At 42.1% G+C, this 15,901-nt stretch overlaps 1 protein-coding gene across 5 annotated transcripts in view; it reads left to right on the plus strand.

Annotated features, from left to right (window-relative positions):
• Positions 1-3,779: 3,779 nt before the first annotated feature.
• Positions 3,780-15,901, plus strand: part of FHOD3 (formin homology 2 domain containing 3) — a 373,706-nt gene continuing 361,584 nt past the window's right edge. For 4 of the 5 annotated variants that reach the window (XM_033512166.1, XM_015619233.3, XM_033512168.1 and 1 more), the window contains exon 1: positions 3,781-4,302. In XM_033512166.1, coding sequence (XP_033368057.1) covers positions 4,138-4,302 — 165 coding nt within the window. In that variant the 5' untranslated portion in view covers positions 3,781-4,137. Of the gene's footprint in view, positions 4,303-15,901 lie in introns of all 5 variants that reach the window. The other variant, XM_033512167.1, reaches the window with a different exon arrangement.

Here is a 15,901-nt window from a genome sequence, read left to right on the forward strand (position 1 = left end):
GAAGCGTTATTTACAGATTATAGTGTGGATAAGGCAGAAACACTATTCCCATCACTACAGTATGGGATCTGTCAGCACTTCCATTACCATACTTTAATTCCAGTGGTTTGCAAGCCCATTTTGATTACCATTACCAAACAGACTGCTATTTTTTCAGCTTTATTAATGTTAAGTGAATAAATCATGGAAGTTAAAATTGCTTTTGTTCTCCCATAACTAAAATTGGCTTAAGTTCAAACAATGAAATTTGGAAAGCAATTTAATTTGTCCAAAAGAAAGAGATAAAGTCAAAGGACTGGCCACTTCACATACTTAGAATTCGATCTCACTATCATGCATCTAGACCTGTATTGACAGGATGATATACTAGAAAAAATAGTACTCCAGTGGAGCTCTTCCAATTGCTTTGATACCTAGTATCATTTTTTAAAACTGTTTAAATACACATTTACATTGTGTCTGGGTGGTCTTTGGGTTAAAGAATATGCTTTCAATAACTTTCCCTCAAATATATATTTTTTATTTTTTAATAAAAAAGAGGAAATTAAATGCAAAAAACCCTATGTTATTTTAACATTGAGGTTTCAACAATAATGAAATTCAAATTTAAGCTTGACAGACCATCTTAAATCATTCAAAAATGCATTTCTAAGAAATGCCAGTAATGGGATGAGTTAAGATGAATAAATCAGCCTTAAATGAAAACTCCTAAGTTGTGTTTCATTCCTGACAAATACAGGCATGTATTCTCCCTTTATGATTTTGTGAAAAACAAAACAAACAAACAAACAAAAAAACAAAAAAAACCCAAAACAACAAAACAAAACAACAAAACAAAACAAAAAACAAACTTGGGACCTTGAAACTGAACTTTACTCAATAGTGTGCAAGCTTTGTTTTCATGGAAAGGGTGTGCAAGATGCTCCTTGGAGACCCCAAGATCAGCAAGTAACACAACCCATCCCAGTTGCCCCCTCCAGGAATGGGACTGACTAGACCATGGTACCACTGAAGGCACAAGGGATACAGCCTGACCTTTGCTGACAGTTCCTCAGAGCTCCTGAGCCCTGATGTTTCCAACACGACTGAAGTAAATGCTCTCTCCCCCTCTCTCTAAGGAAGGCCTTACCTTTGACAACAGGGAATGGGCTGAGGCAACCACTGGTGCTGTTCTTGTCATGTCTCTGTCTTTCCAGATGCAATGCCCACAGTGCTTCATGCCACGTACTTTTAACAGGCAGTACCTGACTCTTTGTTTGCATTTGGCTGTGTGTTAAGGTCCTTCAAAAGCCATCTCACATTCATTTAAAAGGCTGTAGTGGAACAGTGAGAAGGAAAGTCAGGCTGCTTGCCTTGGTCTAGCTGCTGCATTGAATAAATAAAACCTGGAGAGAGAAGAGAGAGGAGAGAGGGCACTTTTGCTGCAAAAGCAGGCAGTGTGTGAGGAAATGACTTTTCAAAGGTACAGCTTTGTGCAGCAGAAGCATAAACTGGTGACTGGAAGGGGAGGGAGCAAACTATGTACAGTCTTGGCTCAGGCTGATAAAACGAGACTGCAGATTCAGAAGGCCTCTGAAGAATATGTAGAAAGGTGGGAAAACATTCAAATGTAGAATTTAGGTGTATATCTCTCCCTCTACACTCACGCTTACTGGTCTTGTAATGTTATTCTGTTTTATCCAGCAGATTTGTTTTCTCTTTCTACCTGTATAAATTGATTTAAAATTCAAGTAAAACCCAGATTTTGAAATTCATAGGTATATATTGGTTTGGGGGTGTTCACAATTAAGAAAATGACCACTTCAAAGCTCTCAGGGGTAACTCAGGATGCTTTCATGATTGTACTACTCTATTTCCCCTCATTCCTGGTCATAAAACGTATCTCAACAGGCCACCTTGTATTTGGAAATCCAGTTGAAGGTCATAACATACAAGGTTTAATTCTTCCTCATGGGATTTAGAGTCTGTGGCTAGATGGTGAGCCTCAGAGTTATACAATCTCTGTTAGCTCCAAGGATTGCAGCGATCCTTTGTTTTAATTTTCCAGTGCTGGAGGAAAAATAAGATGATCTGTCACATAGATTCTATACAAAATCTTTGCTTCCATGACTTATGTAAAATTGCCCTCCAAGTATTAATGCCTCTTCAATGAGGCAAGTGCCAAATATTAATTTACAAAAAATCAGGGTTAGTCCAATGAATAGCAAGGATGGCGACATTATGCCATCTCATATTAACCACTGATTAGCAACAAATGCAGAAATTTGCTTTGTAAAAATGGAAGTTGAATGGCAATTTAATAAATTATGTTTTAGAAAACCAAAATATCCTGTTTAACCTTCACTTCACATTGTGACAAAAATATATAACATAAATAAGCAGACAGATATACAGCAGAACTGTTTTATCTAGAAACTTACTTCCTGTTACTAAAGGAGATGTGAAAACAGATTTCTTTGCAAAATAGGAATTTTAAATTAATTAGATGCAAAAATCACAACCACATACAACTAACTTCTCTTTTCTGAAAATATGCATTACTGCTGGCAAAGCTGAACCATGACAAGTTAGTCCCAAGAATAACAGAAACAGAAGGATGTGTGGACAGAAATCCCCTTTTGTCTCAGTTCTGACAAATATTCCCAAACCAGTAATCATTCTGGGAGGAAACTGTTGCTTCATGCAAACACTATGATCTAGAGGTCATACTTTCTTGCCTAAGACACATTTCTGTGGTAAATCCCCCAGTTCTCACAGTGCTACAGGTCTGTCCCACAGCTCTGTCTGTGAAGGATGAAAGGTTATAAACCACGGCTTTAAAGCGCAGTGCATCCCCTTAGGCAGATGCGTAGCCTCTGCGAATGCAGCCACTCCCACAGGTGAGACCCTTTGTTCTCTGTACTTCACCTGTGACTTATTTCATGGCTCTTCTCCTGCACCGCAAGAGTGAAGACCAGGGTGTGCATCCTGAGGCCCCAGCGATGAGGTCGCGGGCAGGGTAACAGAGCACACAATGGATTCACCTCGAAGAGCACAGCGCTCTGCCCTGCGCCCACCCAGGGCCTTGGCACTTTGTCCCCATTTTGCCCTGACAGAAAGAACGTGCAGGCCTAAGGCAGGAGAGAGCCGAGATGCAAAGACAGGCAGTCTCCTGTCCGGGATGGAAAGTCTGCCATACTCTTCCCAGAGTGTGCTCTGGGCAGCCAAACGAGCCCCGTTCGTTCGCAAAACCCTAATGGGCAGAAACAACTTTGTAAAAGTACAGATGAACGATCTCGCGTCGAATACCCACGTTTCAGGTCAACTTCTAAAACCCTTTTGTTTTTGTTTTTGTTTTTTTTTAACAGGTGCTTTTTGAAGCTTCTGCTTGGAAGGCGGTAAATATTACACTGAAGATTCGGGACATCTGGGACGTTTGTGGCAGCGAGACGGAGCTCAGTACACGCGCCCTTTCGCCGGGAGCCAGGGGTGATGCAGCGGGCGGGGCTGGGGGCCCCTCTCGCCGCTGTCCGTGAGTGTCTGGGTGCGGCGGGCCGGGCGGTGAGGCGGGGGCTGTCCCGGCCGCTGTCCGTGAGTGTCTGGGTGCGGCGGGCCGGGCGGTGAGGCGGGGGCTGTCCCGGCCGCTCTCCGTTCCCGCTCGGCCGCGGGGAGGTCTCCTCGGGTCGGGGGAGGCGGGGCGGCGGCGCGCGGCCGCGAGGGGGCGCTGCGGGCCCCGCGCGCGGCGCTGGCGGCTCGCGTGCCGGCCGCGGCATTCCCGCTGCCCGCTCGGCGCGCAGCGGCCGGGAATGGGGGAGCTGCTGCTGCTGCCGCCGCCACCGCCGCCGCCGCTGCTGCCGCTCTGCCCGCGCCCCGAGACTCCGGCGCCGCCTCCTCCGTGCTCGGCCTGAAGCGCGCTCGCACTCGTGGATCCCGGCGGGGAAGGGGCTATGGGCCGCCTCCCCGAGGCGCGGCGGCTGTGAGGCGGCCGGCGCTCGCTCGGGAGCCGGGGGGAGAGGCTGCCGGCTGCCGGCCAGGCTGCGCCGGGGAGGGGAGTGCCGCTCGCAGCCGGCGGCGGGCGCGCAGGCAGCACCGCGGTGCCGGTGACTTGGGGGTGCCGCTCCCCGCCCGCGCCCGGCCGCGGCGGTGCATGGATGCGCCATGGCCACGCTGGTGTGCCGGGTGCAGCTGCTGGATGACACCGACCCCTTCAACAGCACCAACTTCCCCGAGCCCACCCGGCCGCCGCTCTACACCTTCCGGGAGGACATCCCGCTCGCCACCCAGCTGGCCGGGGTGCACCGCCTCCTCCGCGCCCCGCAGAAGGTACCGGGGGAGGGCAGGGGCATGCGAGTCGGGGGGCGTCGGGCGAAGGACAGCGGCCTCTCCGCAAGAGCCCGGCACCGGGAAGCAGAGGCCGGCGGGCGGCCCCCGGCCCCTGCGGGGCGCAACCCGGGCTCCGCGCCCGGCAGTGGGGCTGCCCCGCCGGCTCCCGTGCCTCCGCTATCCCTCACCCCGGTAGTATCGGCATCTCCGTAAGTCCTGAGGAGAGGCCCCGGGGGACGGCGGAGGGGTTCCCTCTGCTGCTCTCCTGCGTTCTCAAACGCCCTCAAGGGCAGCTACCGCTTCTACTTCAGCTGTAGCTGCCTCACGCTTTCCCCAGGAGAACAAAAACCTCATCAAACCAAATCCCAAGCTGGGTATCAAGTACTCGGTGTCTGTCCTTCGGGTAGCGTTGTCTGGGTATCTGGGGATACTGCGGGTTGAAGTGATGTGTCGAGCCGGCCGGGCTGCGCCGAGCACGGTCGCGCCGGCAGGACTCGGGCTTCGCCGTGCTGAGGTTTAATGAGCCAGGCAGTTCCAGCCGGGGCTTTGGTAAAAATAGCAGCGTCTGCTGCCCTTGTAACAATCGGTGCTGCTAGTCTGTCTTGGCGAAGAACTGCAGCATGGCCCTTGTCAAGTCTTACCTATCTCTTCTTGCATGCTTCTTTTAATGCATGTGGTGGCATCTGGAGCCTGCCCTTGAAATCAGGCACTAGAGCATTATCCTTGAACTTTTAGTTTTCAAAGCAATGCCACTGATTGACATAATAATCATATCGTTTCATTATTGCTTTGTATCTGCACATTAGCTCTGCAGAGTGCACTGAAGAAGAAAGGAAAAAATGCCCACTTTTTAATTATTTTTTTATTTTTTTTTCCCCTACAAAGTAGAAGTTGTAAAACTTTTATTTGCTCTGTGATGAAGTGGGAGGAAAATATTCTCGTAACATCACTTATATTATGCTCATGGGAGCCTGCGGAAAGATGACAAAGGTCTGTGTGTCCCCTTAGATTTAAGGACATCCAAAACCCCATAAAAGTATTTCAGAGAAAAGCTCACGGAGCAGACAGAAGTTTTGCATTTGTAGAACGGTTTCCTCACATAATAGTTGCCAAGGATACAGCATCCAGTGAACAGAGCTCTGCCTAAAGCACAAAAACTTTGGAAGCTCTTGGTGCGCTGGGTCAATTCTGTTTTCATGTGCTCAGTCGTCCCCAATTCAGAGAGTGGTCCCATTGTTTTCATGGGAGGCTTTTTTTTTTTTTTTGAGTTACAGCTAATTAAAAGAAAGGCAGGATGGATTGTGACACCTAATGAAGTAAATAAAGAGATAGTTAAAAATCTGAATTTAGAGTTAGTTCAACCTCATTTTCAGGGATATTTCACTGTGTTACGTTTTGCTTTGCTTTGAATTCTTCCCTGGCAGTTTTTTATAGCTTTTTATACTAACACCACCACCACCACCTTGGTTTAGTGTCTTAGGAACCAGCCAAAATCCATGGCCACTTGTATATGCTTAACTCCTGCCCAGTGTTTTTGCCTGCAGCATTTCTCAAGTTTAATTAATGTTTGGAAAATGGACTTGCAGACTTTGGATGAGAGGTGGCCTGTGTCCCTAGAGGTGCTGTAAACCTGGCCATTCAAAGATAGCTGCTCTGCTAGAGGCAGGTCCTGGCCCAGTGATTTGTTAATCTGAGGTTCTGGCTCTTCCAAATACTTTGTTTCTGTTGTGAGGGTGTAGGCAGACTCATTGAAATCTGCTTACATGGTTACAGTTACCTGTGTGTCTGCAGAGTAATTAATGAATTCTTTCTAGAGTTCCTTAATTACTTGTCTTGGCTATCTCTTGGTTTCAACAAGGTAAAAAAAAGTGTTGGTTGATTTGACTTGTTTCCATTATTCATTATAATGAAAGCATAGTTCCATGTTTGCACTTGCAGTTAGGGCAGCATTTCTGTGTTTGGCATTACATCTTTGTTCCTGTAATTCTTTAGAATAAACTGATTCGTGTTGCTTTCTTCTCGTTTCTTTTTGGGAGGTGAGCATATTCTTTCCGCAGCTTTTCCTCAAGACCATATTCACTGGTCAATAGAAGATCACCACATATTTGACTAAGAAGAATTTTGATCCATTTCACCCAGAGATAAGGGCAAATTCTGATCCCAGAGGAATGCAGCTGTCAAAGCAGAGCATAGGTTGAAATTCAGGTGTCGGTTCACATTGACACATCTGAAGTTTGATTGATTAATTACTTTGAAAATTAGTGAGCTAATGGATTGATGGTCCATTTATTATCATCAAGCCGATTAGAGCTAAATATCTTGAAACAGACCTAGGAGTTTTTAGCTCAAATGGTGTCCCTGCTCCCGGCAGGAGAGTTGGAACTTTAGGGTCTCTTTCAACCCAAGCCTTTCTACGATGATGATGATGAAATCCATAGGAACACCAATGTCTAAATAATTTCTGAAGTTTTATAAACTGGAGGACTTTTTGCCAGCAGATCAGTGCTAAGTTTTTTTCAGCAAGTTTTAAGTTTCCATTTCCATCTTTTGACTTAGGTGAACATTCACTTACTGTCTGAACAGAGCTGCCAACTTGTTGCCTTCACACCACTGGATGATTTGCACATCTTGTAGATGATGTGTTGCTGTGGGATGTACTTGATAGGATGAAGTAAGTAGCAGGAATCCAGCTCACTTCAGTGGGGTCAGATTTCACCATTGCTGTCTTGAAATTAGATGACAGTGTCATGGTGGTGGTATTTTTGTAGTTAGTAAAACAACTTACATATTGAAAGTCATTGTAAGTTAAACATTATAAACAATTATTAAGAAAACCATTTAAAAAGTAGATGAAAAATGCTTTGACATTTGGACCTGTCATAGTATGTCATTAGTAGCTTTTTTGTAACCAACCAACCAACAGATGTTTCAGCTTGACTCTAAAGGGCAGAATTTCTTCACTCTAGGTCTTTGAAAGTACAACTGAATTTCACGTGTTGGTTTTACTGCTTCTTTTCTTTAAACATAATATTTTACTTGAGTTTGGATGCAAGTCTAGATCTACACACTGTCTTCTGAGCAGCAATGTTTTTAGATCCTTGTGCAGGTTTGGTGGGAAGTTAAGAAACTGGGTTCGGAGAATAATGTCTGGGATGGTCTTTATACTGTGCTGAATGATGTGGAGCACCTAAGCTGGTTGATAGGGAAAACTGATAAGAAGAGTCTCTGCAATCTTTCTTTCACTTGGAATTGGGTGCCTAATTGTATCCTCCTCCCTCTTCTCTTCCTCGCTTCTCTCTGTGCACATACTTTTTTCTGCATCCGTATCTCTGGATACAGCAGCTTGCTGTTCATTGGGTTGTGGTGCTCAGTTCTGTTTGGCATGCACACTGAGCCTCATGGGGCAGGGCACTGCCATCAGGAATGCTTGTTTCAGCCATCCTCCATGGTTATGAATGATTTGGTCCTAGATGATAACACACCATCCTAGTTGACGATGCAATGAAGTACCACAAGTTCTGTTACAGTATTTTTAACCACATCTAAAAATTCTTGCTGAGTAACTATGCCACGTTGCAGAGTTTTTGTGGTTTTCCTTTATTGATTTGGCTGCCTAAGGTGCCATTTTGAATTTTGTTTTTATTGTTTATAAGGATTTTAAGTCACTTTTACTGTCTGTTGTATGAAGTAGAACTGGATCTAGTTTGAACTCTGACTTCAGATGTCCCTTTTGCCCATTTTTGTGAACCTTGGGAAAATTGAGAACTGGGTCTAAATTTGTGGCTCAGGCCCTGTGCCAGTAATGCTCTTTGAATCTAATTTGGTACATTGGGTTTGTTGGTTTTGAATTGCTTTGAGTTACTTGATACTTATAACTTGCTGACATAGGGTCGCTCAGGAGAGCAGCTATATATACATGACCAATGTCAAGTGGTGTGCTTTTTTTAGAGATCTTCTTCATTATAACTTATTCACATAATTACAGCATGTTGAGTATGTTGCCATAGTCTGTTTTCACATGCCACAGTAGTGTTCAGTGTTGGGGCAGCTCTGTAAGAAATACATTTTTACAATAATATTGGACGTCACAGTGCCTAATTTATCAAGAAAACATAATTGAAATAGTTTGTGTAACAATGGAAAACAACAACAAAAAATCTTTTCATGCGAATGGTGTACTGGTGGTGATGGTGGAAAGGAGAGTTATAGTGCCATAAGGATAATTGTTTTGACCTCCTATTCTCTCTGAGAAAACTGGAGATAACTTCTTTTAAATCCCTTAGAAGAATTTGTAATTAGGAACAGTGTCATTCAGAAAACAGTGGTGTAAGCAAATAAATCCAGTGAGCGCTAGAGGGATTTGGGTGTTTCATTCATAAAGAAGCCATCCACATTTCTGTCTTCAGCTGCTGTGATTTAGCCCTACATTAAAGCCAGGGCTCATTTTGAGGCATGGTGTGATGTAAACTGATAGCAGGAGTAGTTCCACTGGTTGTGTCCTAGCGTGGAGCTCAGCTCTAGCATTGAACTCTGTGCCAGCCTATATCCTGGCAGCAGCCTCAGATTTTCTGAGAGCAGTAAACCTCTGGCTCCTCTTCCCTATGTTTCCTTGGCATTAAGTAATAATGACTTGGTCCATTTCTAGGCAGAAAAAGAAGAAAGTATGGTTTGAGTTCTGATCCTGACGGAGATACTGGTAAATAGAGGAGCTGTTCTCTGAAGAGAACATTTTTGTATTAGTCATTATGTTGTTAATGGGAGCTGAAGAATAGAAGGTGGAAACTGGAATATTATAATTTTCCCAGGGAAAATGAACCTGCACTTAAGGTAAGCTGGCTGATATCTTCTGTGAGTGTCACTGCCGGGGAGTGGGAAATACTTTAGGTGAGGGGGCTGTCAAGACACGTAGGTCTTTCATATTCTCCCTGGGGCAGGTGGACATCACCCTGTTTCATATTTTGAGAGAAGAGGGGATTTAACACAAAGGTTGTTTCCAAAAGGTTTCAAAGGCATTCTGACTCTAGTCAGACAAATTCCTGTGCTTCAAGAGATTGACCCTATAGCAGTCTTGTGTATTCGAATTTTATAGGGAATTATTTATGAGGGCAGAGCAGCGTAGGATACTGCTGTGTCTCTTGACTTGACAGCACAAGCTGCATCAGAGTCCTGTATGAAGCACACTTTTCTGAGGGAGTATAAACACCCGCCCTAAAGCACAACTGTGAAGAGCTTCTCAGTCTCTGACAGCTTACTGTCTTCTTCAGTGTGGGCCTTCAAAGGAGAAGAAATATCCACAGAATAGATACAAAGTAATTGTCAAATGCCTGGCTTTACCTCTGGCAGTTTAAGGTAAGATGACTTTGAAGTTCTTGCAAGGTTCTTCTGACAAGCTATGGTTTGGACAAGTTCAGTTCAGTTGTTTGATCTAGGCTTAAAAGCTGTGTTGTAAAAGCAGGGGTACAGATCTATCCCAGAGATTCAATTCCCAACTTGAACACCTCTCTTGCAAATCACTGAGTTTGGCTGATCATAGCTCAAGAGCCTTCGTAGATCTTCATGTCAAGAATGATAGGAATGAGTGTACTGGTAGTTCTCAGGATTCCACTTAATTTTTAAATCACAGATTGGCCAGATGCAGCCTCTGGAAATTCACATCACTCTGTGTTTCCTGGAGGTTCTTAGTCAAAGAAAGCAAATTAAGAAGTCTGACCTTGATGTTATCCTACCACAAATCTTGTAGTTGCAGTTCCAAATGTTGATGCTTTCCTCTCAAAACCAGTTTGTAGATACCTCATTTAATCCAGCTTCTTCTTGTGTGAAGATTACTAGTGGATTAACTGAGCAAGAAACTAGGACGACTGCAGTTCATGTCTGTGTTGGTAAAGGAATAGTCAGAGATGTGGGACTTGGCATGTTGCAATCTCCTCTTCTTCCTGTGTCGCTCTAAATAAGAACAAAAGTTCTCACAATGTTTTAGAAGAGTTTTCACTTCCTAGTGCATCCACAGCTATCCTATCTTGCCAGTAATTAGGGTCTAAATGAGAATCACTTTTCTTTCTCTCTGATCTTGCTCACTGGGTTGTGACAATGAGCATTACAACCTTTGTGCAAATGTATGCAAGGCAGCTGGGCTGTAACTCACCCATCCATCACATTATCACTGATGGCAACCCTACTTGGTTTTACAGTCCATTTCTCTGGCTGGAATTCAGCCAGGACAGGTTGGTACCTCTACTTTTTCAAAAGGTGTTTTGTATTTTTGAGTGACCCAAAGTGGTCTGGAGCTGCACAGTTCCTTTGGTAAGTGCTTTGGTAGGCTGCACCCATGTGCTAAGATACTACTTCATTACCAGCTCAGAGGGAAGAGTGCCAGCTGCTTACACCTCTGTCATCACTTTCCACACAACCTGAATTTTGTTATATTACTATTAACTTTATATTGTATTATAGCTATTAATAAGACAGCAAGGAATATTGTTACATATTTTTAGCAGTGGAACAAGTTGGGACAATAGCAGTGTAGCAATGAGCTCTCCAGTAGGCCCAGCTACCTAGAAACATCTGCAACTATCTGGCGTACAAAACTATTGAAGTTCACTGTCCACGTCATCAGCTTAACACATATATACCACAAAAATGCATTGCAGTTTACAATTCCAAACAGTTAAAAAGAAGTAATTCTGTCATTCCCAGCATTTTAAGGATGCTTTAAAATTAAAACGAAAAAGGGCTTAGACCTATTCCTTTACTTTCAGTATGACTGCTTGACTTTAGCAGGCATACTTCTCAATTGACCCTCTATTTTTCTTGTGAGGAGGATATTTATTTATTTTATTCCACAAAATCCTGCAAAATTGCTAATTTTCATCGTGCATGCCTAGTTGCTATCATTAAATATGGACAACGTATTATTATTAATCTTTTGGTCATATGAGTCATCATTTTACAAGGTTGTTATCATTAGGCTGAGCAGAAAGGATGGGGTGACTGGAAAAGCACCTTCATCTTCTTTTAGTTGTAATTCTAGAGGGGTTTTTATGACAAAGTGTATATACTTGGAAAAATGAAACAGACAGTGTTGTTTTGTGTTTACTAGCAATTAAACTTTTAGTATGGGGATGATAAGAAGCTGCATAAATAAATTTTGTAATACAAAAATAGACTCAGGTATGTGTGGTTACCTGCAGTAGTGCAGGGTTGTGTGTGGCTTGAAACTTTGTTTTAATCAGCCACAAAAGTAGTAAGCTGTATCTTGTGCAGTTGTATTTCTTTAACTGTAGTGATACAGGTAAAGCAATATACTTTTCCTCTTGTACACAACATGGATGATTATATTAGAATAAAATGCACTTACAGATCGCTTGTATTTTCCTGTTTACTTTCACCTTGGTTTCTGTGTTGTCTTTTCTAGAAGCTACAGACTATGCCAGTTAAAAAGATAATTTTAAGTAACTTTGAAATTGGTTGAAAAATAAAAATGAGGGACATTTCAATGCTTTTCCTTGAAGCTAGTTGCTTCAGATTTACTAATGAGCCCTTCAGCCTTTGTAAGTGAAATTGAGAAAATAAGTATTTTCTTTAGAATTGTAAATATACTATTTCAGCCACAAGTAGCAGCATCAGAGGTAAAGTAGCTACTCCAGCTGCTGGTGAGATGCCTGTGGATTTTGTGTTTAGTTTGTTTTTTTTTTTTGGATGGCTTTGTTGTGAAGTCCCTGGACTCTGTCTGGTGGGGTTTCTCTGCATGTTCACTGTGAACTACCTGGCATGACTTGAGGGTTGGCAAAGAAGGTACTTGTGGCTCTCATGGCTGTGCCAGCCAGGTTGCTTATCTAAGTGTCATATGCTAGGTAAAGCTAGTTGAAAAAGCACATTCTGTCTGCTGTCTTACTGCATTACTGCAAGGCTTGCAAGGAAAGAACTTAATAGTTCTTTCAGTATGCAATCAGGAAACCAACAGGAATCTCAGCTGTGCTAGTGAAATGCCAGATGGCGCCTTGTTTTTTCTCAGTGTGGAATAAAAGTTCTGAGTTTTCTCCAAGTGCCAGTGATGAACCCATTCTAGCTATGGGGTAGACATTAATAGACTTCTAGTACTTGGAAAGACTTGGCATTTGACGGGTAGTGAAGAAATCGAAAAAAACCACATATCTATGCTCTGTTTATTACCATACTGCAGCAGTTGGCCCGGGAGCATGACCTTTGACTCCACACACAAAGGGTTGTTATTTTCTCCTTCAGCTCTAGCATTGTGAAGGACTTGGCTTGTGAAAATCTTGAATCCTCTGTCCTCTTTATAGGAGGTCTTAGTGCCTCAGTTATGGAAGACCCTTCCAGATTTGCCAGGCAGAGAATTAAGGATACCTGTTTCAGATTCCTGAAATGATAAGATTTTTCTGTGCTGCGCTGCCTCACAGGCAGGAAGGACCTCATTGTCTGACTGTTGTCTATAAAGAGTGAATTTGCATTTTGTGTTTTGGTTTGGGTTTACTTATTTTTGATAAAGTTGGCCACCTTCAAAAGGGTGCAAAGACCGCAAAGCTTTGTAGTGGTGAATGCCAAGGAGATGCAGATTCACATGTCTCATTATGAAACTCTTCTAGTCCTAAGGCTTTCTGGATTTCAGAAGTCCCCTTCATGAGGCACATTTCATCACACCCCTTCCTTCAGGCATCTTTGTAGGAAATTGTAATGTGATTTGAAATTAGACTTTTTTTTTTTTTTTTTAGAAAATTCTGTTACCGAGGAAGAAAAGGTGCTGCTATATTACACTGTTTGTGCTTTTCAGTCTCTACTTGTGTTATTTTAGTTTTTATCATTCTTTTTCAAGTACTTTACCATTCTACTAGTTGATTCAAGTTGCAGTTATAAATGCAAGTGACCTGTAACTCCAGTGACTATGGGTAAGGTAGGCGGGCTTCATTCACAAGTGGAAAAGCAGTGTATTTTATTTCAGACAGATGTGACTGATTTATCCTGTATGAGCATTCTAAATGATTAATGTATTGCAATGATCATTGCTGGTCACAGCTGAAGGACTCTCATCTTACTGTGAATTTTTTTGTTCTGGTTTGATTATAATACATGAGGTGTTTTTGTCCGTGACTACATAAGGCAGAAAAAAATGCAACTCTTCTGGGTTTAGTATCCACAGTTGTGTTTGCCTGTGACCTGAGCATTAGTCTTATATACATATATATAGTAGTGTCTTATATACAGGCTTCACTTCATACTGTAGTATTGCTCATTATTTTACTCGGTTATATTCCCTTTATTTTTGCACAGAAGTGAGCTTGAATAACTGCAAGTAATGTGCTTAGATTTGTTATACTTGCCTTGTAGAAAGTAATGTGTTCTTGTTTAGATGCTGTTTTCAACTCTGTCTTTTTTTTAGCCAAATTTAAAAAGTCAGTTTGTCTGCAGTATTGTTTCAGCTACTGTATGGTGGGGTTACTGATCATTATTCTGCCTTATGTGTGCATTACTGTAGTTACGCTTCTTCTAGACAGAGCTTTGAGAAGAAAAATGAGTAATTTTTCTGACAAAGCTGTGAGTTGTGGGGAAAAGTGGTGGAAGAAAATCCTCAACTTTTAGAAGTTAAAGAAGTATCATTTCTGAGACTTAAGATGGGTGTCTCAGTTCAGATGCTGCTGAATTATGCTTTTAGGTTTTTTGTCTTCTTAATTTTTTTTTTTTTGTTTAGTTTTGAAATGTGGATGGAAACGCCACCTGTTATCAGTGTGAATTTATGTTAAGCCTAGGGTGTGTCCATATCTTTGAGTTACTCAGAGACTCTGAAACTGCTGTTTTTTTGGTGCCTTCATTTCATCTTGCTGAGAAGTTATCAGCAATCAAAAATGTGCCCTTTGGAGAAATGACCACCAATAGTAGGTTTGAAATCTGGGAGCTTGTTATAATGGAGAGAATAATCTCAAGGTACAGAATTCTTTCTTTGCTAATTAGATGTGCCCATAATTTATATATGTGTTTAGCTTGAAAGTCCTCAGAATATATATGTGTTCTTTTTAGTCTTTTTCTCTCTCTCATCAAGGGGTTTAAAGGAAGTGTTTCCAAATGGTCATTTGTATAAAAGGGAAGATGATACTGTTTAGGCTACTTTTCAGGGGCTGTATCGAAAAAGATTAATGGTTCTGGGAAACTGGTAATGGAACACAGGCGTAAGCTTCATCACATCACTTGTTAGTAGTCTGCCGTAGTTTTAGTGTGTGAAAGTCTTTACTGTTGGATGAATCATTTAACTATGTCCTAGAGAATAAGTCATTGCTTTGTGGTGTCATCTGTTTTTGTTTTGATAGTCTCAAAGCATTAAGTCCTATAGCTCCTTAGTTTGATCCTGTCTGTTACGCAGCAAAGTTCTCTTTTTCTTAATTTTTTTTAAAAATGTCAGTATAGTTGGATGGGAAAAGCCTGAAAATGTGACTCCTGAAGATTAAAAACACAGCAAGAATGTAACATTTTAGATTAAGAGTTAGCACTTGAATGTGTAAAAATATATTGGCTTGAAAATCTTAGTTTTTTTTTTTTTTCAGTGTTACGAAAGACAGATATTTAAAAGCATCCTTGCAAATGTTGAAACTGCTACCTTGGTACAAGAGTTCAGGAAACCCAGAATGAGGACAGAGTTGTCTCTTCATTGGCAGCCTTCTCAGGCAGGATAGAAGGGGGCTGCTCAGAGTTTTTGAAGCTAAAGGCATTTGAACACCTGCCAATGAAGGTAGAAGGATATTGATTTTCAAGATTGCCAAAATGTTTTCTTGTCTTTCATTAGTGGTAAATCATATTGAAAGGAATTGGAGTAAAACTGTCATTTGTTTTAATGTTTTCTTTTGTGGTCTATTAACAAAGATGGGTGAGATGGGAGTGTGTGCTCTGCCAGTAAAGACATCGACTACATGGAGCAGCTGCCTGTCTGGTGCTGCTCCTCCCATCACTGACTATAGTTTGCCACCAAGTTCTCTCAACGTGTTTCAACATGTAATTGCATTGGCCTATATACAGCAACGTGGCTGTCTTGGACTTTAATCCTTGCCATTGTAAGGGTGCTGATTGAATTGCAGACTATAAATAGGCTGTAGTCAGACATGCCGTGTGCTATCAGTTGCACTCTGCTTTGGCAGTCTGTTGGTAACATGACATAATCAGAAGTTGAAAAAGGCCATAGGCAGAATGCTGTCCCATGATTTCTAGGATTTAATGCTTGAAGAAGGTATTTTCTTAACTTGATGAATTTGGCTCACATGGTTACAGCTCAAATAAATGACCTACTATAGTATTCTTCGATAGTTCTGGTAGGCTGTTGAAAGAATGTCCTTGCCTTAAACCCATTCTCTAGATTGATGTTGCTTCTGTGGGAAAGCCACTAGTAATAGACCATAGCATTTGGAAATCATTACAGCTAGGTGTGGTTTGAGTGACAAAAAGGAGATTAGAAATATTTTTCAGTGCAGTGTAAGTTGAGCTATATTTACTTCCTTTATGTTATTACGGTTTGTCACTGATATTCCAACAAATTTTTCAGGAAGATATATGCAGCTGAGAAGAGGGAAATATCTTACTATCTTGTAAATAATCATGAGCT

This window comes from Parus major, chromosome 2 (genome assembly GCF_001522545.3).
Source record: "Parus major isolate Abel chromosome 2, Parus_major1.1, whole genome shotgun sequence".
NCBI lineage: Eukaryota > Metazoa > Chordata > Aves > Passeriformes > Paridae > Parus > Parus major.